The sequence below is a fragment of the Macaca thibetana genome, chromosome 12 (genome assembly GCF_024542745.1).
Source record: "Macaca thibetana thibetana isolate TM-01 chromosome 12, ASM2454274v1, whole genome shotgun sequence".
NCBI lineage: Eukaryota > Metazoa > Chordata > Mammalia > Primates > Cercopithecidae > Macaca > Macaca thibetana.
The window spans coordinates 18,608,291-18,630,065 of record NC_065589.1 but is presented as its reverse complement, the minus strand read 5'-3'; the positions used below and the strand labels follow the sequence as shown (position 1 = coordinate 18,630,065).

Sequence of the window (21,775 nt, the reverse complement as noted above, 5' to 3'; positions counted from 1 at the left end):
AAAAATCAGTGTCTTTGTTTATGGATCAGGCATGAAGCAAGGTGCTAATATTACAGGCAATAGAAGAGAGGATTTTGAATGTTCTCACCAGAAAGAAATGAGAAATGTTTGAGGTAACTGAAATGTTAATTACTCTAATTTGATCATTACACATTGTATACATGCATCAAAGCATTACCACTGTACACCATATATGTACAATTGTTATGGGTCAATGAAAAATAAAATAAAGCCCAGGCACAGTGGTTTATGCCTGTAATCCCAGCACCGTGGGAGGCCGAGGAGGGAGGATCACTTGAGGCTAGGAGTTTGAGACCAGCCTGGAAAACAGAACTAGACCCCATCTCTACAAAAAGTAAAAATTAAAAATATATTAGCCAGCTGGGTATGGTGGCAGGCACCTGTAATCCCAGCTCCTTGGGAGGCTGAGGTGGGAGGGTCGCCTGAGCCCAGGAGTACGAGGCTGTGTTGAGTTATGATTGCACCACTGTACTCCAGCCCGGGTGACAGAATGAGACCCTGTCTCTAAAAAAACACAAAATAAAATAAAGTATATCTTTAAAAAGACAGGAAAAAATAAGGCCTGTCCTAGAACTCCTACTTTTAGAGGAAAATGCTCTTTACAAGATGTTGGGAATGGTCCATCTTACTTGTATCAGAAGTGAAGGAGTGAACACAACTCTTATCATTTCAGGATGCTTCCAAAATGCTACCCGTGGCTGAGAGAGTCTTCCAAAATGCTACCTGTGGCTGAAGGTTTGGTCTTCCAGTTAGCTTCCTTTTATTATACAGTTATTATACAGGTAGCTTCACAATTATTCTGAGGTCTTTGAAGGTTCAGTTGTGTAAGTGTGGGTCTGTATGTGTGTGTGTTTTTAAATAGGGATCACTAATGCCCAAAGCTATTAAAACTTAGTTCACTGCATTATTAGCTCAAATATATATGTGTGTGTGTGTATGTGTATAAATGCGTACTATAAATGCAAGTTATACTACTTTACATGGTGAGAGTAAAACCAATAGCTTTTGAAGAAGCGAGAATATCTAATTCAGGGGTGAGAGCATTAAGTCCTTTTAAATGAAACTCAAGAGGATTCTGATGTACAATAAACAAGTGTTTACATAAGTCATGGTAAATAAACACTGACGTTTCCCACAGTGTGCTAAGACAGTTCCATCACCACTCACTACTTCCACAAGGGGGCACCAACACTGCCTTAAGTCAGGACAAGGAAGGAAAATACCTAAGCCATAAACAGCCATCATTCAACTCAGCACAAGGCTGGCTGCAAACACACGCTGTCCTGTGGGAACGAAGTTAGAACTTTATGACATCCCACTAGCAAGCTCGTAATTGACTTCCCAATAGTGAATGTTGTTTCTTGCCTCTGCTGGGAACATTACCAAGTTCAATTCCTACTTGCCCTTAACACAGAGCTCAATGGTCCCCTGGACTTCTAAATTTTGTCTGATCATCCTCGTCACCTCCTAAGAGATGCCTCTGCTCTCGATTTCTGTAAAGCCCAGTGCCTGGCCCACCATGACACCTGCAGTATTTTATTCTAGCCAATTTTAATGTGTCTGTCTCCCCCAACTACACTGAGACCTGCACGAGACTCTGCCGTTCACTTTTTGCTTACTCCTAGCACTACACTGAGCATACAGGCAGTGCTCAATAAGTGTCTGAAGAAATGTTCTTAGCCCCTTTTTACAGAGACAAATAATGCCTCCAATTGCCCCTGGGAGGACTAAGATATAATATGGGGACATGAAGAAATAAAAAGAAAATGCATAGTTTAGAGGCAAAGAGGCACATGGAAAGCTGCCATCAGTAACTGCCACAGATAGACATCTATCATCCATCCATCCATCCATCCATCCGTCCATCTGTCCGTCCTTGGATACCTACCTACCTACCACATGCCTGGTACTCTCTTAAATAAGAAACCAAGAAGGAAATCTGGCCTCAAAAACTATGAATTAGAGAGGTGCAGGCTGACATAAAATAACTTGGAAAAGTATACAGCTGCAATTTTAATAAATACCTTAAAGTGGAATTACTCAAGGCTCTGGAGGGATAAGAAGAGGGTGACCTGACCTAGTCGGCGAGGTCTGAGACGGATGGGACTTCAGATAATGGCTATAAAAATAGCTCACACTGGCTGAACATTTACTAAGTGCAGGGCCCTTTGCTAAATGTTTTATATGTATTATTCATATCATCACACCAGCCTTAATATTGTCAGAATTATTCTAATAGGTATCACTATTACATCTCTCCATTTTACAGATGAGAATGCTGATGCACAGGAAGGTTAAATAACTTGCCCAAGGTTATACAGGTAGTATGTAGCAGAACCGAGATTCAAATTCAGAACGTGTGCTTTAAATGTTCATGCCTGCCACTTGTGGGATGGTAGAGAAACGAGTCAACCTTAACCAGGGAAGAGGGAGAGAAAGCTCTGTAGGCAGCAGGACTGTGTGTGTGGGGTTCTCCGACAGGAGACAGGATGGTGAGTAAGGGGACTGGGAAGAGGCATGTGTGGCTGGAACATAGAGTACAAGGATGAGATGCTGAGGCTGCAGAGGCCAACAGGCCAGACCCATCCCTGATGTACTGCAAAAGGCCTGTGTGTTGGGCTCTCCCACTCTCTGTAGGGAAGGAACTATAATTTCCATGAGACAGACCCAGCAATCTTCCGGACACAGACAGTTGAGCTCCAAGTCGCTTCTGAGCTCTACCATGTGGTCACGTACCTTTCAGTGGGGGCAGTTCACCCCCAGGTAAAGGCAGTTTTGGAAATCAGCAGGGATGTTTTTAATTGAGTGGGCAGTGGCCAGTGGCCAGAAATGCTATCTGTCCTGCAATGTTCAAAACAGTCCCATCCAGTGAAGAATTGTGCTGCTTCTCCCATGGCTTTTAAATACCCCACTGGATCTCTGCATTGGTAGGACACCTACTTATAATTATCCGAGCCTAGAACCTCGTTCTTTTTCATGGGTAAACACAGGGTGGGTTTTTTTTTTTTTTTTTGGATCCTTTTCATGTATGCTGAATTTGCCAGGAATGTGACTCCCATGCAAATCAAGCAGAGCCTGTGCTTTGTTTTGTTCAGAAATTTATCAAGAGTCTTGCACCGTTACAGAAAAACTGCATCAGCAATAGTAACAAAGTTCATGTTTATGAGTCACCAGTACAACAGGCCTGTCTGTCTGCTTTTATAGCTGTCAATTCACAATTATTCTGAGATTCTGACTACTTTATTATGTATTTGAGTGTAGTTGTACCCAAGGGTTTACCTATTGAACTACATATAGACATTTCTTTTGTTTTCCTTTGTATTAGAGTTTGGCACTGTCTCAAATTTTTAAAAATGTGTGTGTGTGCATAGGGTAATATGATGTATGAATTTCATTTCAGAATAGTAAAAAGAGTATTAAAAATATTTGTTACAAACAGGGGAGTTAGGGCTGACAGGGCTGCAAAGCGCTGCAGGGGTCTCCATGCTTCTTCCCAGCACACGTGGGGGTTTTCTCCAGGTGCTCTGAAGACTGCCACATGGTCTAACTAATGTGGTTTAATATTACCATTCTACAGATCAAGGCAGCGGCTAAGAGGACAACATGACATGTCATAGTCACACAGCTCCAGCCACAGAGTCGGGACCAAGAACCAGTCCTGAGGACGTCTGCTTCCGACCACTCTTCACAAGCCTACAGATGCCAGACACCCGGAAACTCCACTGAACACCCTCATATGTGCTGGCCTCCTGATGGTTTATGGTTTTAGGAAGGGCACCCAGACTGCATGGTCCAGGCCCCACTAAGAAGGGACGCCACGAATTTACCCAAGTCACCTGGGATCTCCTCCACCCTCCCTGAGCCTTCTTTGTCCACCCCTTCACTAGTTCTGCTAATGGGTCTCCAACATTTGGGTGTGTAAGAATGGTGATGGGAGGCAGAGGCAGACTGGGAGTTGCCAGCCACTCCCTCGGAGATTCCAATGCAGTGGGCTGGGCTCCAGGGATTTGCCTTCTCAACACACAGCCCAGATAATTCTGCTGCAGGGACACCAGTAACCACACTTTAAGAAACACACCCTGAAAGGCCAGTTTCCCTAGATTTCATCTTTGGGCTGCTTCTCCCTATAGACTCTCTCCCTTCTATGAAAAAAGGCTCTATGGCCAGGCACGGGAGCTCATGCCTATAATCCCAGCACTCTGGGAGGCTGAGGCGAGAGGGCTGCTTGAGCCCAAGAGTTCAAGACCAGCATGGGCAACACAGTGAGACCCCATCTCTTCAAAAAATAAAAAAAATTAGCCAGGCGTGGTGGTGCACACCTGTAGTTCCAGCTACTGGAAATATTGAGGTGGGAGGATTACTTGAGCCCAGGAGGTTGAGGCTGCAGTGAGCTATGATTGCATCATTGCGCTCTGGCATAAGAGATACAGCGAGACCCTGTCTCAAAAAAAAAAAAAAAAAAAAGGAAAAAGGGTCCCAAGTCTGTACTCCCAGTCTTCACATTCTCCTGTTGTTTCAGACCTACAGCTCCTCCTGCATGTCTCCACCTGGACCTCCAGGTTACAAATTAAGGTTTTTGTTTGTTTGTTTTTGTTACTGTTGTTTTAGACAGAGTCTCATTCTGTCGCCCAGGCTGGAGTGCAGGGGTGCAATCTCGGCTCATTGCACTCTCCGCCTCCTGGGTTCAAGCGATTCTCCTGCCTCAGTCTCTCAAGTAGCTGGGATTACAGGTGCCCACTACCATGTCTGGCTTATTGTTGTATTTTTAGTAGAGATGGGATAAACCATGTTGGCCGAGCTGGTCTCGAACTCCTGACCTCAGGTGATCCACCCACCTCGGCCTCACAAAGTGCTGGGATTACTGGCATGAGCCACTGTGCCTGGCCTACAAATTAAGTTGTAAAACACCAACATTAGACTCTACTTTATTTAATGGGAGAAGAGACACCTACAAATGCGTAATCATTTTGAGATGTGGAAAGGGCTATAATGGAGGGATGTGTAAAAGCTGTAATCGCGTGCCAATCATAACGGACAACAGGGTACCCATGTCTTTGGCAATGGCAGAAGCAAGAGGCCTGGAAGGCAAAGAGATCAATCAATCTGGAAGGATGAGGAGGACATTCCAGGTAAAGGGAGAGGCAGATGCAAAAACAGGAAGGAATGAGCACGAAAACCTTCCAAATTGACAACAGCCTGTGGGCAAGGACGCTGGAGACCAGATACGGCAAGGAGAGGAGACAGTGGAGGGGCTGGATTCTGTTCTGTTGCCTAAACTACAGGAGAAAAACCTCCCAGGAGCACAGTGAGCGATGGCAGATTGAAGGGGAAGGTGGGAGACCGAACAGAGCTTCCCTGGGTCCAGAAGTTTCTCAACCGACAGGCCATTGGATTGGACTTGCAGACGCCACTTTGAACCCTGGAGTCTAACTCATGCTTTCATTCACAAACTACACAATCATATGACATACTGTGGCCACTCACCTCTAGTTTCGTTTTTAACCCATGCATTGATGGAATCACAGGCAGAGGCTGGATCCTCAAAGTTCACATTCCGGACCTCACTCTGGAACACATCTTTGTTCCTTGTAACAAAAGGCACTTCAATTTCAGAGGCATTCTTAACAAACACGGCGTTAGCCACTGTCACAATGTCTTTATTCTTCTTGGAGACGATGGCCTTGTTGATCTTCTTTAATATTTTACCAACTCCTAAAAGAGAAACCAGAAAATACTGCAGTATTTCCATAAGAATCTAGAAAAGTTTTAAAAATCTTTTATATTGTAGCAAGTAAGAACAGTACAGGCCAGATGCAGTGGCTCACACCTGTAATCCCAGCAATTTGAGAGGCTGAGGTGGGTGGACTGCTTGAGCTCAGGAGTTTAAGACCAACCTGGGTAATATGACAAAACCCTGTCTCTACCAAAAATACAAAATTAACTGGACATGGTAGCACACCTGTGATACCAACTACTTGAGGAGGCTGAGGTGGAAGGATCGCTGGAGCCCAGGAAGTCAAGGCTGCAGTAAGCCTTGATCGCGTCCCTGCATGCGGCCTGGGTGACTAAGCAAGACCTTGTCTCAAAAATAAAAATAAAAGAACAGTACAAACAGGATAGCTATGAGTAGCAAGAAACTAAGTCTCTGTCCTCTCAGGGGCTTATTTCTTAAGAAAAGGAGAGAATGGGGTTAAAGTCTAACCACTGAATTGTGCTTCTGCATCAAAACAGGGATATTCCACGTGCTCTTGCCACCTTCCCAATGCAGACCTCATTCTCATGGTAGCCTTTCTGGGCACCAGATCAGTATGAATGCTGGTACAGTCCTCAGTTCTATAGCCAAGGGGGAATAAATCAAAGCGAACTTCCTAATTCTTTCTCTCTTGTCTAACATTATTAAGCGCTACTTCCTTTCTTGCCAAAGATTTAACAATGTAATTTCGTTTTTTCTATTTTGGAAAAAAAATGAATAAAATAAGCGTTAGAAAGACTATAAAAAATTACCATGTGCCACCATCCAGAACAATGTGGTTTTTACTTGGTATCAAGCTCAAAGAGTAAGGAGATTAATTTTATGGCAATATAAGCTTTATTTTACATGAGCCATTCATACATGCTCCATTTAGTTTGAGAGGGTGAAAAAGAGGCAAATAAGTTATAAGGATGCAATGTGTTTCTACAGAGAGCTCAAATTACAGATCCTTCTTCATCGCTTGGGGTCTCTTCAAAATGACACTGTCCTAAAACATCCTGCCGGAGTCACCTTGATGGTCCCCTAAAGAGCCAATTTGTCACTGTGAATGTACATGCTCTTCAGACCCTTTACACAGGGTGGGGCCGTCTTCTCAGGGCCCACAAAGAGGGGCGTGTGTAGGACTTTACAAAGTGCATGGCCCTCTCTTAGACGCTCATGACCACACCTTACAATTGTTCTACGGTGCAGGCCCATTCTACAAGTAAGAAAACGGCAGCCTTTAGAGGCTGAAAGACACTTCCAAGGCCAATTGCCAGCTCCTGGCCCTTTTGGGGTAGGGGTGAGGCAGTGGTGGATGGCCAACAGGCCAATATTGTTAGAACTTCAGAAATAAAATGGCTTAAAATCAGTGTGGCTCAGCATTAAAATAAACAACAAAAATCCAGTTGCTACTTTGGAATTGTCTCGGCCGACACGGCCTGGATCACACTAGGAAAGGCCATAAATTTTAGCAGTGATTCTCCACGAAGTTATAAATCACCAAGAGTTTTCTGAACTTCCAAGCAAGGGGCAGAACAGTGTGTTCCAAGTATTTAGTCCTTCTATGCTTCCAACAGGTGAACAAACTGCAAACTCATGCAGAAGTGTAATGCTGCATCAACAGAGCAGTGAGATTAGGCATTTGGTGCTGGCAGCCCTGGAGGCCACGCTGAGCAGAGTTGGAGGTGGGTGCAGAGCGAGGCACTGAAGGACACAAATCGCCACCTCCCTGATCTTACTCTCCAGCTGACGATGCCAGTGCAGTCAAGATTCTCAGAACTTTCAGGCCAGCCTGGGTGGAAGAACATGGGCAGGAAGACTCCCTTGTTTCCAACAAAGTAAGCAGACCTAGATGTGAATGTGACTTTTGCAAGGTCACAGAGGGTGTTGGTGGCCCGGAAGAGCGGGGGAGCCAGTCCTGCTCCCCTGCGAGCTGCAGTCAGGGAGACAGTAGACAGGACACAGCTCTGGGCAAGACCCCTCAGCTGAAGCAAAACAGTGCCAGAGGATGAAGCTCATGCAGTTAAATGGGTCATTTAAGAAAGGTTTTTCGTTAAATCAAACTAAACCTTTTTCATTGGGCCTTACTTTAAAACATTTTTTTAGCTCTCTCTCTCGCTACATATCTATCTATCTATCTATCTATCTATCTATCTATCTATCTATCTATCTATCTATTTTCTTTAAGCTCTGGGATGCATGTGCAGAACGTGCAGGTTTGTTACCTAGGTATACATGTGCCATGGTGCTCTGCTGCACCCATCAACCTGTCAGCTAGGTTTTAAGCCCCGCATGCATTAGGTATTTGTCCTAATGCTTTCCCTCCCCTTGCCCCCCACCCCTCGACAGGCCCCGGTGTGTGATGTTCCCCTCCCTGTGTCCATGTGTTCTCATTGGTCAGCTCCCACTTATGAGTGAGAACATGCGGTGTTTCGTTTTCTGTTCTTGTGTTACTTTGCTGAAAAGGATGGTTTCCAGCTTCATCCATGTCCCTGCAAAGGACATGAACTCACTCTTTTTTTATGGCTGCATAGTATTCCACAGTGTATATGTGCCACATTTTCTTTATCCCGTCTATCATTGATGGGCATGTGGGTTGGTTCCAAGTCTTTTCTCAGCTTTATATTTTGAAATAATTATAGATTTATAGGAAATGGCAAAACAATATGCAGGGAAGTCCCACGTGCCTTTCACCCAGTCTTCCCAATGGTACTGTCGTTGCATCAGGAAATTTCCATCAGGTCAGTCCACAGGGTGCATTCAGACTTCACTCATTTTCCATATACTCCTGTTGTAGGCTTGGGGAGGGGGGTCTGTGCAGATTTGTGTGGCCACCACCATAATCAGGACCCAGGATGGCTCCACCACCACAAGGCCCCTGGGTCCCCCACAGCCACCCCTTCCCAGATCCTCTCACATGCTTTACAAGCACACCTACAACCACAGTGCAACTCAGCCCTGGGCGCCATGGAGGTGGTGAGCCAGGAAGCGTCCCCTGCAGGAATGAGGGCTGAAGCCTTGGGAAGGGAGACCTAGTGACAGACCCCAAGCTCCGAAAGTACAGAAAAGGGACCAGAGTCCAGTTCTCCTAACTGCCAGCACCACGCTATTTGTTCTTTAGAAAAGACTGACCCCGAGCCCCAAGGGGCACCAGCGAAACCTCTTCTGGCTGCTCTGCTTCTTGGGGCTGTCAGCAAAAACCAAGCCATAAACCCTGCGGTCACAAGACTCAGGCAAAGGCCCCGCCAGCGAGCAATCGTGCACACGCACCATTCACGCCGTATCTCATCACCGTGGTGAGCTGCTTCTTGGTCCTGCCGTCTGCCCCCAGCTGAAGCATCCCCAGGACGGACGCAATCCCATGGGGAGAGATCACGATGTTGTCATGAGGCCTCGACTTGACAATCTGATTGAAAACCTGGATCCCCGTGTTGGAGCCTAGTTCCTCGAGAGACAGAGGGTTGAAGTTGGAGCAGATGGAGGGCAGCGTCACAGAGGCCAACAGGAAGAGGGGGAGATGCCAGTTCATGGTTCCTTCTGCCAAGGACGACCTGAAAAAGTAAGTTAAAAAATATTTAAATTATACTTAAATGGGTACTTTACTACTTTTTTGTTTCTGTTTTTTTTTTTTTTTTTTCTTTTTTTTCCAGATGGAGACTCGTTCTTTTGCCCAGGCTGGAGTGCAGCGGTGCCATCTCAGCTCACTGCAACCTCTGCCTCCTGGGTTCAAGCAATTCTCCTACCTCAGCCCCCTGAGTAGCTGGAATTACAGGCATGCACCACCACGCCCGGCTAATTTTTGTATTTTTAGTACAGATGAGATTTCACCATGCTGGCCAGGCTGGTCTCAAACTCCTGACCTCAAGTGATCTGCCTGCCTCAGCCTCCCAAAGTGCTGGGATTACAGGCATGAGCCACTGTACCTGGCCTGGGAGACCATTTTGTACTCACCTAGGTATGCTTGACTGTACTCAGCATAATTGAATGCCATATGAATACATTTAAGACAGAACAGTGTAATTAAATCAGTTTTCAAAACACATCTTGGGGAGGTGGGGAGGGAAAAGAAGCAAACTTCCATCTCTTGGGTCCTTACAATGTGCCAGGTCCTATACTAATCAGTATTTAATTCTCGGTTATTTTATTTTTATTTTTATTTTGTTTTTGAGACAGTCTCACTCTGTTGCCCAGGCTGGAGTGCAGTGGCACAATCTTGGCTTACTACAACCTCCACCTCCCAGGTTCAAGTGATTCTCATATCTCAGCTTCCTGAGTATCTGGGATTACAAGTGTGCGCCAACTCACCTGGCAATTTTTTTCTTTTTTCTTTTTTTTTTTTAGTAGAGACGAGGTTTCACCATGTTCGCCAGGCTGGTCTCGAATGTCTGGCCTCAAGTGATCCGGCCTCCCAAAGTGCTGGGATTACAGGCATGAGCCACCATGCTTGGCCTAATCATTATTTAATTCTCATAAACGCCTTTCATCCAATTAAACCAATATTTACTGAGGGTCCACTGTATGTTGGGCCCTTTTATAAGCGCTAGGCATATGATGTAACTAACTGGACAAGACTCCCACCCTCACCGAGCTTACAATCTAGAAGGGAGACAGAAAATAAGCCAGCAAGCAATAAAGCATTTTCAGAAAAGGATAAAAAGCACAATAATAAAATACAGGGACGTGAGTGGACGAAGGGCTGGCGGGGTCGGGAGGTGGTCATTAGATAGGGTGGTCAGGAAGCCACCTCTATGGCAGGGACATGGATGATGAGACCTGAATGGGGGAAGGAGCCAGCCACACTCTGATGGGTACAGTACGCTGGGCAGAGGGAGAGCAGGGCCGAGGCCCTGAAATGGAAATAAACTTGGTGTATTAGAAGCCAGTGTGGATGTGAAGTCAAGGTCGTGGAGTAAAGAAGGGAGACAGGTGGGTGAAGCCAAAGGAGAGTTCAGATCTGGGAAGGTCCTGTAGAGCCTGGAAAGGCACTGGGATTTCATTCCAAGGGTCACAAGAAACCCCTGGAGGATTTCAAACATGGGAGTGAATCCCTTGGGTTGCTATTATTATCTTATAATCACATGTGCTTGATTCTTTTACCATAAGCACACTGCTTTTAAAATTAAAGAATGATTAATTAAAATAAAGTTAAGCGACTGCTTTAAAGTTACAATAGGGTAGGACAATTGGTAAATTCATCAATTTTGAGGATGGTGTTGCTTACATGGATGTTCTCAACTACAGTGATTTGTTTTAAAGAAGCTTCCCTCCTTAATCACCACTCACAGAGCTTTCTCTGGCTGTGACAAGTAAGAGGTAGGAAATTTGCATGTATTTATGGAAAAGCAAATACTTTCATTAAGTAAGAACTTAACAGTGGCAGCTGGTAAAACAAAAGCAGCATTTGTGATGTTGCTAATTCGGTTCTTCCCTAAGAGGCCCGAGCTCCTGCTGAGCACAAGTCTCCCGTGGAGTCAATGTGTCCCTCTCTGTTGTTACGTGTGGGAGGTTGGGGGTGACTGCAGAGAATAAAACAGAGGGGAGCCTTCTAAGAGACAGGTGACCTGGAGGGAGGGGGAAATCGTGTCTCTGTGTGCTCTGGGGGAGGGCACGGGCACAACCACAGTGTTAGGCAGAACTGGCCCCGTATTTGGTGTCTCCTTGCCTTCCTTTCTATGCACTTTCTGTGCTTCCCATCCTAGGGAGTAGGAGATGTTCAATAAACACTTGTCAGATTAATCCGATGGCTCGTAAATACTTTCTATTTTTATTAATTAATTTCTCACTGCATCAAAATAGTGTTTATGGAGTATGGCTAAGAAAATGCTTGTGTTTAATTCTGATCCTCACAGTCAGCTCAAGACACTCTCTGAGGGAAGAGCCATCACTACATTCAGCGAGGACTATGGGCTCACATAGAACTCCCTGCCCGGCCCCCCCGACACAGGGGGCCCCACCGTGAACCACTGAGGCCATCATTCCACTTGACGTTGCAAGTTTCTTATGTGTTGTGAAACAAGCGCTTTGCTAAAGATTTAGAATGTGCCGTGTTTCTCCAGAGCTTAATTGTACAACAATTGTATAAACCCAGCCTGTCTAAATTCAAAACATGTAAGTGACCTACATACGCTGCTCCTGCTTGGGCTCAACTGGCCGGCGTGGCCTATTTTGACTTTGGCACCTAGGACTGGCTCTAATGCCACGACAATCCCTTGAGTTTCCTGGAGCCTACTGGACTTTGGAGAGCATCCAAATCATGACCGCGGAAGCTTTATTCATTTCATCTAAAAACTAGAAATGGTGTTCTCCCCTTCCTTCTTCCCTCTTGCCTTTTCTTTCTTTTGGGCAATAAATATCCCCTTTAAAATTTAATATAGCACAAAGTCATCACAAGTATAAAACATTGTTGTTACAAATGGCCAAATCCAGTGACCAACTTCATCCATCTCAATTGTTGACTCTTGCATTATAGTCTATTCTGGTGTCTCCATTCAGCCCGCTATAATCTGTATTCCTGAAGCCTCCCCAAAGAAATCCTCCTAGATTAGTGAATATTTGAATAAATATCAGAATTTGGATTCACAAGGCATGGACATTAAACTGGTTTTGCCTCTGGTAGCTTAAAGTTGATAGACTCAAATACTACAGATATATATACACACACACATATATCTATCTGTTCTATATATATAGATATACATTTTCTCTCTATATATATATCTCAAATACTACAGATATATATTTTCTATATATATACCCATATCTATCTATCTATCTATCTATCTATCTATATATATATATATAGAGAGAGAGAGAGAGAGAGAGAGAGAACATTGTAAAAACAGGGTGAAAGGATCAGTGACAATGAGAAATCTAACAGCTCCAATGTCTTAAAGTCACAAGGACAGTCTCCCAAATAAATAGCTAACTTATTTAGAAGAATTCTGCTTGGTTATAAATTTTTGCTAAAAGAACAGTTTTACTATGACATGGAAGAAAGCTGTTATGGGTGTTTTTCTGGGTTTCTTGGACTTGGGAAGTTTTTGAGAGCTGTCTATGTACAATTTCATAAAAGTGCACTGGGACAGTGTTAGAGCTATGCAGAACTTGGAATCAGAGCTATTTTTGATTGATGTGCTGAGCACAACTTCTTCTTGGCCAAATGCTCACTCGTCTAAACTCACCTGGCTTATATACGTGTCTAAGAATAAGCTTTCATTTTTCTCCAAAGTTCAGTAGCCAGGAGAGGGGGTGTTGATCTATAAATTACTTTAGGCCCGCATAATTCCTAACAATGAAACACACTCATGTCCAAATAGACAGTCGCTTACATGAAGTAACTTGGAGTTATCAAGCTTTGAAATGCTTGATCTCTGGAACAAGCAGATGCCATAATGGGAAGTACATAGAAACCTCCTGTTTATTTTCCTTTTTAAGAGAAATTACACTTTTAAACTTTCAAATCAGAGAGAAATAAGTGCTGCCCAAATGTACTGCATAGCAACAAAATGGAAGATTATCGTTTGCTTGAATATTGTTTTCCAACAGTAAAAGTAAGTCTCTAGGCCATCATTGGAGGGAAGATCATAAGCCCATCAATAGAGCCATCGCCACAGGCATATCCTTCCAAATGCCAGGTATCTCCTTCCCTATGTTCTTCTAGTTTCTCTTACTTCACACCTTTCTCCTTTCCAGTATGGGGAATGTTTACGAAATAGCTGGGTACTGCTTTGAACTTTAACCATGATTTAATGTAGTAAATAATGGGATGGTAGTTTTGCAAATGCCAGACTCCAAATATATCCCTAGCATTTATAAATAGACCACTTGCCAATTGCAGACATTAGAGGAACCCACTCTCTATAGACCCAATGGTGTCCACCCTCTCTTCTACACAGGTGATGCTCAAATATGCAGCTCAAATCCTCAAACTCTCTGCTGAATTTCAGTGCTATACTTTTCAACAGTTTGCTACCTGTTTTCGATTCATTGTTCAGAAAAATTATCCACTGGTGGGGAGGGGCACTAGTCTCCAAAAATCTACCAAATCTTCTCTTTTTCAAGAGTCATAGTTTCTTTTGATAGAGCTTGCTTACCCAAGCCTGCACCTCTGCTTCTCTCCCTTAGCCCCCACCTAGCAACCGTGACACTTCTACCCAACTCCTTCCACGGTGTGTTATACTTTTCCTGATCGTTAAAGATGGGGTTCTTTATTCCCTTCTTTGAATTTCTATAGCATTTCCCATTTGCATGCCTCATTTTGGTTGTTTTCCAAGTGTGTTTTCTTTTCTCCCAAGTAGACTGGAAGCTCATGGAAAGCAGGGACTTTAGAATCCTGGTGCCCACAGGGTCAGCTTAGGGCTAAGCTTACCATTCATTGGTAGACACAAAATCAGAGGTTGACCTGTGGGACTAATCCAGAAAGTGTTTGCTGTGCAATACAGAGTGTTCTAAAAATAATTTTAGCAACTAAAAGTCAAAAAAGTCACAAGTTTAGATTAGGGTTATTCTCAGGAAAAACGAAAAGGAATGAAAGTTCTGGTACTACTGGGCCCTCACCCCCCATGGCAAACGTTCTGCACAGCCGCCACCCCTTATGGGCTGGGCACCCACTTCCCAGCGTGCCTCGCTCCCGCTGCTCCCTGCTGCTTCACACCCCACCATCGCCGCCACTGCCATCACCTCTCCAGGCTGCTTGAGCACCTGTGACCAGACCCCTTAGCCTGGAACCGGTGCTGAACAACTGAACAGTGGAGACCAGGATAGACAGTCACAAAACAAGAAGCTCACTTCCGACCTAACAAATTCTCCTTTTTATGAAATAAAATAGTTTACATATAGTATACGAACAAATGATAAATAATATGACACTAGTCTGCTCTATGTAGCAAAATAAATAAGTTGTAGGCAGACAGTTTGGTAGGAAAAGCCACTGGAAAGACTCTTCTGGGTCCATTCATAGCTGGAGGGTGCACACGTATTTTGGGAGGACACGGAAGCGTCTAATGAAGGAAAAGTTCTCCATCCCCTCTCATTCTCTATAAAAGGTTTAAAGTGATCATGTTTTATAAAATGTGTATTTTTAAAAACATTATATCATGGGAATTATCAAATATATGCAAATATTTAATACTCCCCCCATATTCAACATACAGAAAAAGCAATTATCAACTCATGCCTTGGTTTATTTCTACTCAAATCAAAGATGATTTTGAAGTTAACTGTAGACATCATATAATTCAAAATAATTTCAACATATAGTCTAAGCCTAAGGATTTCAAATATATATCCATAACATCATTATCACACCGCAAAATAACTCCTTAACACGTTAAATATCTAGCCCAGGTTCACGTTTTTTCTAATTGTCTTCTTTTTTTTAATAGTATATTTGAATTAGGATCTAAGTGAGCTCCATATATTGCATCTGGTTACATCTCCTGCCTTTGTTTTGTTTGGTTTTTCATCTTCTAGTTGCTTCATTTTTTTTCCCTTGGAATTTTTGTGTTGAAGAAACCAGGTTATTTGCCCTGTAGAGTTTCCCTAGGGTAGATTTTACTAACTGCATTGATGTGATGCTGTTCAACAAGTTCCTCTGACTTCTGTCCCTCCTGTAAACTGTTAGAGCTAGAGCAGGGGTCTGCAAGCTACGGCCTATGGGCCAGATCTGGCCACACTTTTTGTTTTGTCTATGGGTGCATTTGTGCTATGATAGGGAGCCGAGCAGAGGTGCCTGGCTGCAACACAGACGGTATAGCCTGCAAAGCCAAAACCAGTTATCGTGTGGCCCTCTATGTGAAAAGCCTGCTGACCCCAACCGTAGGGACTGATCAGATTCAAGTCGATTTTCTCTTTTTGCAAGCATATTTTGTATAGGTGCTGTCGAGGGTGGTGAAATCAGTAGATAGTAGCTGACTGTCTCTTTTTGTGGTGTTATCAGCTGCTCATGATGACCGCCTAAGTGCACTGTTTTATTAAAAGTTACCAAATGTGGGTGCTGTTACAATTCTAACTTTCCTTTCTTACTTATTAATTAGAATATTTATATAAAAAGAAGTTTTCCATAATCAACTACTTGGTTGCCCTGAGGTTTATTTTGTGTTACAAGGGCAGGATAAATTCTTCATTCATTTCCCATATCTAACAGTTTTCAAAATAATTCAAAATAGGTTGATTGACCAGAGGGTTTTGTTTTGTTTTCTGTATCACTATAAACTCATGTTTTTCAACAGACTTTAAGGGTCTTGATCCACTGCAAATACTATTCTTATTGATGCTCAAAATGAGCCTCTTCACACTGGTTCTTAAACCTTCTCATACAACCCTAAAGTCTTGTTAGCCTCCTTGCTTTCCAGTTTGACTAGAGGTTTAGGCTCATTTTATGTATCTTCTGTTCCAGATGGAATCAGCCACGTCTCTAGGGAGCTCTGGTTCCTTTTAGTGAGAAACAGTAGCACTGAGCACCCTTATCTAATAAACTCTAAATTAACTGTGGAAATGCTGAGCTACAGTGATAAGGAAAATCCAAAGTCCATTTGCACCACTCTCTGGACTATATCCAAATACTGAAATTCAAATTATGAAAGCCAGACTGCTGACACTGTTTTACACTGATGGTTCACACATCACTGGAAAATCAAATTATGAAAGACCAGCTGCTGACACTGAATCGGTTTGCCTCCCATGGCCATCTAGACGGAGAGAGGCTCGCTGGATGACGACGAGAAAAAGGAGTCCGCTGAGCATTAAAAGCTGGGCTGGCAGAATCAAAGTGCATTGCCCTCGTGTGACAGCAGAGTCTCCTGAATCAAGCCCAGCCTAAAAATGGAATCCTAACAGTGCAGATGCCAGCGATAAACAACTGACACACAGCCCGGCAAGGAGAGCCCCCACATTTATCTCAGCCTCTCCCCTCCCTGCCCCTCAGTGAAAGCTGACACCTTCTCAGGCACTAGGAAAGTCTTGCTATCCTAGCCTCGTGTTGCTAGGATCCTGGTTCTTGGAACCTAAGACCCCTTATTAATATATACGGGCTAGAGCAGGTGGAGAAAAACAGCAGGCATGTTGTGTCCGAATCATGACATCCCTCAACAGCTTTTCCTGTCACGGCTTCCCAAAGAAGTAAATGTACAGGCCGGGCACAGTGGCTCACGTCTGTAATCCCAGCACTTTGGAAGGCCGAGGTGAGCAGCGTGCTTGAGGCCAGGAGTTCGAAACCAGCCTGGCTAACATGGCATAACCCTGTCTCTACTAGAAATACAAAAATCAGCCAGGTGTGGCAGCACATGCCTGTAATGCCAGCTATTTGGGAGGCTGAGGCATGTGAATCTCTTGAACCCGGGAGGCAGAGGCTGCAGTGAGCTGAGATGGTGCCACTGCACTCTAGCCCAGGTGACAGAGCGAGACTCTGTCTCAAAAATAAATAAATGAATCAATAAAAATGTACAGGAAAGGTTTGGGGCTGCCAAACTGAGACTTCTGAATGGCCTTAAGTAGAATCGTGCTGTCCAGCATTCAGACCAAATGTTTCCCAACAGTACTTTGCCAATACTCTTAAGGGTGTTTGGCAAGAGGCATTCTAGAGACTCTTCAGGAGGTGACCCATGGAGATTAAGCCTGTCTCTGTAAGTTGACAGTAATTGTTAATGGACAAGTAATTGGGGTTAAGCCTCACATATGGTCTCTGTCTCTCAAATCTGTATAAGCAATACTGAAATAATGTCCACTAAGACCTGTCTTCATTTTCCAAACATCCACCACATTTTCTTATGATACCAAATCAGGTGAACAAGCAAACTAAAGTGTCTCTTGGTTATCCTTGGGAAGTGTACTGAGTATTATCAAAATGACTCAGCGTCTTTAAAATTTAGAGAACAAATGGGAAATGCCAACTTATCAAGGAGACAGCAGCTTGATAGTTTTAAAATGGGTTCTTTCAGGTTACTGGAGAAAGAGACGTCGGAATTTTTTCTTAAATTTTTGTCTGCCTTCAAAGTGTATGCTCATTCTATGACGCTAATGAATTTGGCCAAAAAGGAACCTTAAAATGTTTAGGAAATAACTTTTCAGCTGCTGAAAAGTATGGCAGCAACATCCAAATGGTTCCTGCAACAAAAAGACACATATTTTATTGTGAAGTACACTCTGACGTCAAGTGCCTTTTATCCACATATTATATGTTCTGAAATCTCCTTGGGTTGATGGGAAAAGGCTAGGGGGAAGAGGGGATTAGAGTTTTGTTAGCAGTCTGTCTTTTAAAATTCAAGATTACAGGATATTTATTCTATTTTCCTCTAAGTTTCCGGGAAAATACACCTAAGGTTCAAATTCCAATCCTACTACTACCCATTAACCAAGAGATCCAAGGCAAGTCACAATCTTTATCCATCTTAGCTTTGTCCTCTGCCATATCAGAAATCGTTATCTCAAGGGTGGCCATGGGAATTCAATAGGTGCAAACAGAAAGACATAGTAACCAGCCTAATACCTGGCTCAGAGCAAGTGTTCAGTAAATGCTGGCTGTTTTCTTCTGGTCTTCTTCAGTGTTCAAGACCTGAAATACTCTGATTTGTATTTCAGCAACTATTTAGAAAGTCTCAAGAATCAAGCTAAGAAAACAGTCAAACACTGCTACCTTGATGAAGGCCTGTCTGTATCTTTGTAACTTCCTTAGACTATTTAAGACTCAAAAATAGATTAAGAAAATGCTGGTGCATTTTGCTGTCTCTGTAAGAGAACTGAGGGGTACATTACTATGGGAATGAAGGGGGATAAGTGTGTCCCAGAAAACCTATAATAGTGCTGAGATATGTTTTTCAGTCTGCTGACAGATCATTAAATCTGGTTTACTTACATATCAAGTCCTACAGACTTTTCTTTTTGACATGTCTTTAAGATGTAATGGTCCAAATGGCTGATTTCCTAATCCAGCAACCAAGAGGTGACCCAAGACATTACAGTCATATTGACCAATGGTTCTCAATCTTTAGAAACAAGGAAATACCTTTTTAACTTCTCTCTTCAGTAAGAGACACGAAGTACCTTTTTTAGACATAAAAAATATTACACATGTATGTTTTTAGTATTTGTAAAAATACATAATAAAAAACCATGAATTCTTAAACATGTTAATAAAATGCAAATTCTTTTTATCAGTATCTAGGTACATTTTTAAAAAATTGTATGTTGAGATATTATTTATCAATCTATACTCAAAACTGGGCCATGAACATGATTTCTCTGATCCTTTAGAATAACCCTCATATGGCTATGGGCCCTCAATTCAGAGATGAGAAACTAACACTCTCTGGATTCTTGCCAATAAAAAAATGAGTATCAAGTGCTAGAGTGTAAATTGATTTTTTAAAAAATCTTTCTTAAAGGCAATCCCTAGTATGCATAAATAATCTTAATAATGTATCTACCTATTGGAACACTAATACCCCTTCTATCAATCAATCCTAATGTAATAATAAAAAAGATTCCGGTCCAAAAATGTTTACTATTATTTTCAGTGTAAAAGCATTGCAATGTTCTTTGCAATAAATAATGGCAACAGCAATTATAATTGCAAATTGAATCTCCAATGGAGGGGACACTGTGGGTGACCTTTTACCAATTTTGTGCGCTTATCCCCTAGTTTCTATGTGCTTTGTTGCTAACGGTTTATACCTGTTACCTCGGACAATTACTAGTGGGAGTTGAAAGCCACTTTGTTAGTTGGCCTTAAGTGGTTAAGAGTTCACAAACACCATTCCCTTCCTGAGGACTAACAGCCATTGACTACTGGTCTGGTTGTTCACTGACTCTCCAGAGCTCCCCATGAGCTCTGAATGTAGGACTTTGCCTGATATTTCTTGCTTGGTTTCTTCCCTTTCTAATTCCCACTCTTCCCCTTCCCTTACTGTTTCACCTGGGAGCATTTCCTTAATGAATCCTTTGGCTCAGGGATTGCTTCTGGAAGAACATAACCTAAAATGTCCAACAATAATGAACACTTAATGACATCCATCCAACACAATATTCTTTGGCTGTTAAGAACCTATCTCTGAAGAAAACTTAAAGACATGGTAATATATTCTGGATATATCTTAATTGGAAAAAAATCTACGGTATAATTAACTATGTAAAAATTATACACAGGCACAAAAAAGACGAACAGGACAGATATTAAAATATCTATATAGTTATTTCTGGTGGTGGGAATATGAATATTATTTATTATTCTGTATACTGTTTGTATCCTTCAAAATTTCTGTAATGAAATCGCCACTTACAACAAGGATCCCTTTTCCTTTTATCAGGAACTTATACTCTGGAATAGCTGAAATGTGTTCTAAACAGGAGGAGAGGAGGTTATGGAGCACAACAGTGGCTAAATCAAAGGATCATAAAACTTTAATAAAAATAGTATTTATTGGAAAAGGAGAAATAGTTGAAAAATAATAGAGTGGAATCTTTTTATATACACTAAGATGAATGTTACACCCCATTACAACCCACAGACTATTTCATGTTGAGTTCTTTCAGTAAATGGTGGTGCTATTTTGGTGAACATGATTTGACCTATTTATGTGGCCAAATCTACATATTAGATATTTAATGGTGGGGATTATGACTTAATTTTTTTATTCTCTATGTTTAGCATAGTACCTAGTATATAGTAGTAACTCAATATAGGTTTATGAAATAAATTGTAATTCCATGGAAAGTAACTGTTTCATTACTATTTTAGGTATCAGCAGCAACTATTATTGCTAACTTTTAAAAAAATTCCAGTTTGCTTAAAATTTGTGGAATACCTTCTTAAGTCCTCTAAGAATAATAGCCATCATTTATTGAATGCCTGCTGCTGTGGTTTGAACAACTATGTCCTTCCAAAATTCATTTGTTGAAATCCTAACCCATGGTATTAGAAGCTGGGTGTTTTGGAGGTAATTAGATCATGAGGGTGAAGCCTCATGAATGGAATTAGTGCCCTTATAACAGAGGTCTCAGAAGGCTAGCTAGTCCCGTCTACCGTGTGAGGACACAGTGGGAAGGCAACATCTATGAACCAGAAAGCAGGCTCTCACCAAACACTGAACCTGCTGGTGCCTTGATCTTAGACTTCCCAGCCTCCAGAACAGTGAGAAATAAATTGGTTTTTTATAGACTACCTGGTCTGTGGTATTCTGTTGCAGACTAAAACAGAATAAGACATCTACTATATGACAGACACTGTACCTGGAGCTTCCTTTTCAACACCCAGTTTAACCCTCAGCTTAAGAAGTAGGCATTAGTATTTATATTTTATAGATAATAAAAACCAGGGCCCAGAAAAATTAAAGACTCTGGCAAGACTGTATAAATGGTACATGGTAAAAAGACCTGATGCCTAAAAGTCAGTGCTCTGTATGCCACACTGCATCCTGGGACAGTTTAAAGGGTCAACTGAAAAAAAGGTGAAGAAACACTGTCTTCCTTCTACCTCTCTGTCCTTTGCTTAAATCATCAACTACTCAAAGTAAACAAGTGACCAGTTTTACAAGGCACTAGAATTGAACATAATGTTTGTTACTCTAGTGGCTCTCAACTGGTGGTGGTGTGTGACGTTGCCCCTCTGCCCCCAGAGTAGATGTGGCAATGTCTGGAGACGTTTTTGGTTGCACACCTGGGAAGGAGGTGCTACTGGCATCTGGTGGATGGAGGCCAGGGATGCTGCTAATCTTTCTCCAGTGCCCAAGACAGCCCCCACACTAAAGAGTTATATCAGTAGTGCCAAAATAAAGAAAGCCTGCTCTAGGGCACAAGAGAACACACATTCCCACTCTCCCCCCAGGTGCCACACACTGATACCTCTGACTTTCCTTAGTTTAAAACCAAAGTCTCCATCTGAAGTCCTAGACTGTTTCTCATCAAATCTATGACTGCACTGACACCAATTTACACAGTGGTTCTCCATGGAATTTTCTTTCTTTCCTTTTTTTTTTTTTTTTTTTTTTTGTTTTGTCTTTTTGGTTTTTTTTTGAGACAATGTCTTAA

General features: G+C 42.5%; 2 protein-coding genes across 3 annotated transcripts in view; both read right to left on the bottom strand.

Annotated features, from left to right (window-relative positions):
* SCG2 (secretogranin II) overlaps nucleotides 1–21,775 on the bottom strand; it is a 468,897-nt gene that overhangs the window by 411,811 nt on the left and 35,311 nt on the right. The window contains exon 1 of one of the 2 annotated variants that reach the window (XM_050752155.1): nucleotides 8,640–8,649. The exons of the other annotated variant lie outside the window; for it this stretch is intronic. The gene's annotated coding sequence lies outside the window, so the exon portion shown is untranslated. Of the gene's footprint in view, nucleotides 1–8,639; nucleotides 8,650–21,775 lie in introns of those variants that run through there. 2 annotated transcript variants of the gene reach the window in all.
* Nucleotides 1–21,775, bottom strand: part of SERPINE2 (serpin family E member 2) — a 65,133-nt gene that overhangs the window by 17,914 nt on the left and 25,444 nt on the right. Inside the window, exons 2-3 of the mRNA XM_050752172.1 lie at nucleotides 9,026–9,306; nucleotides 5,506–5,733 (exon numbers count right to left, since the gene is read on the bottom strand). Of these exons, the coding sequence (XP_050608129.1) occupies nucleotides 5,506–5,733; nucleotides 9,026–9,284 (487 nt within the window). The 5' untranslated portion in view covers nucleotides 9,285–9,306. The remainder of the gene's footprint in view (nucleotides 1–5,505; nucleotides 5,734–9,025; nucleotides 9,307–21,775) is intronic.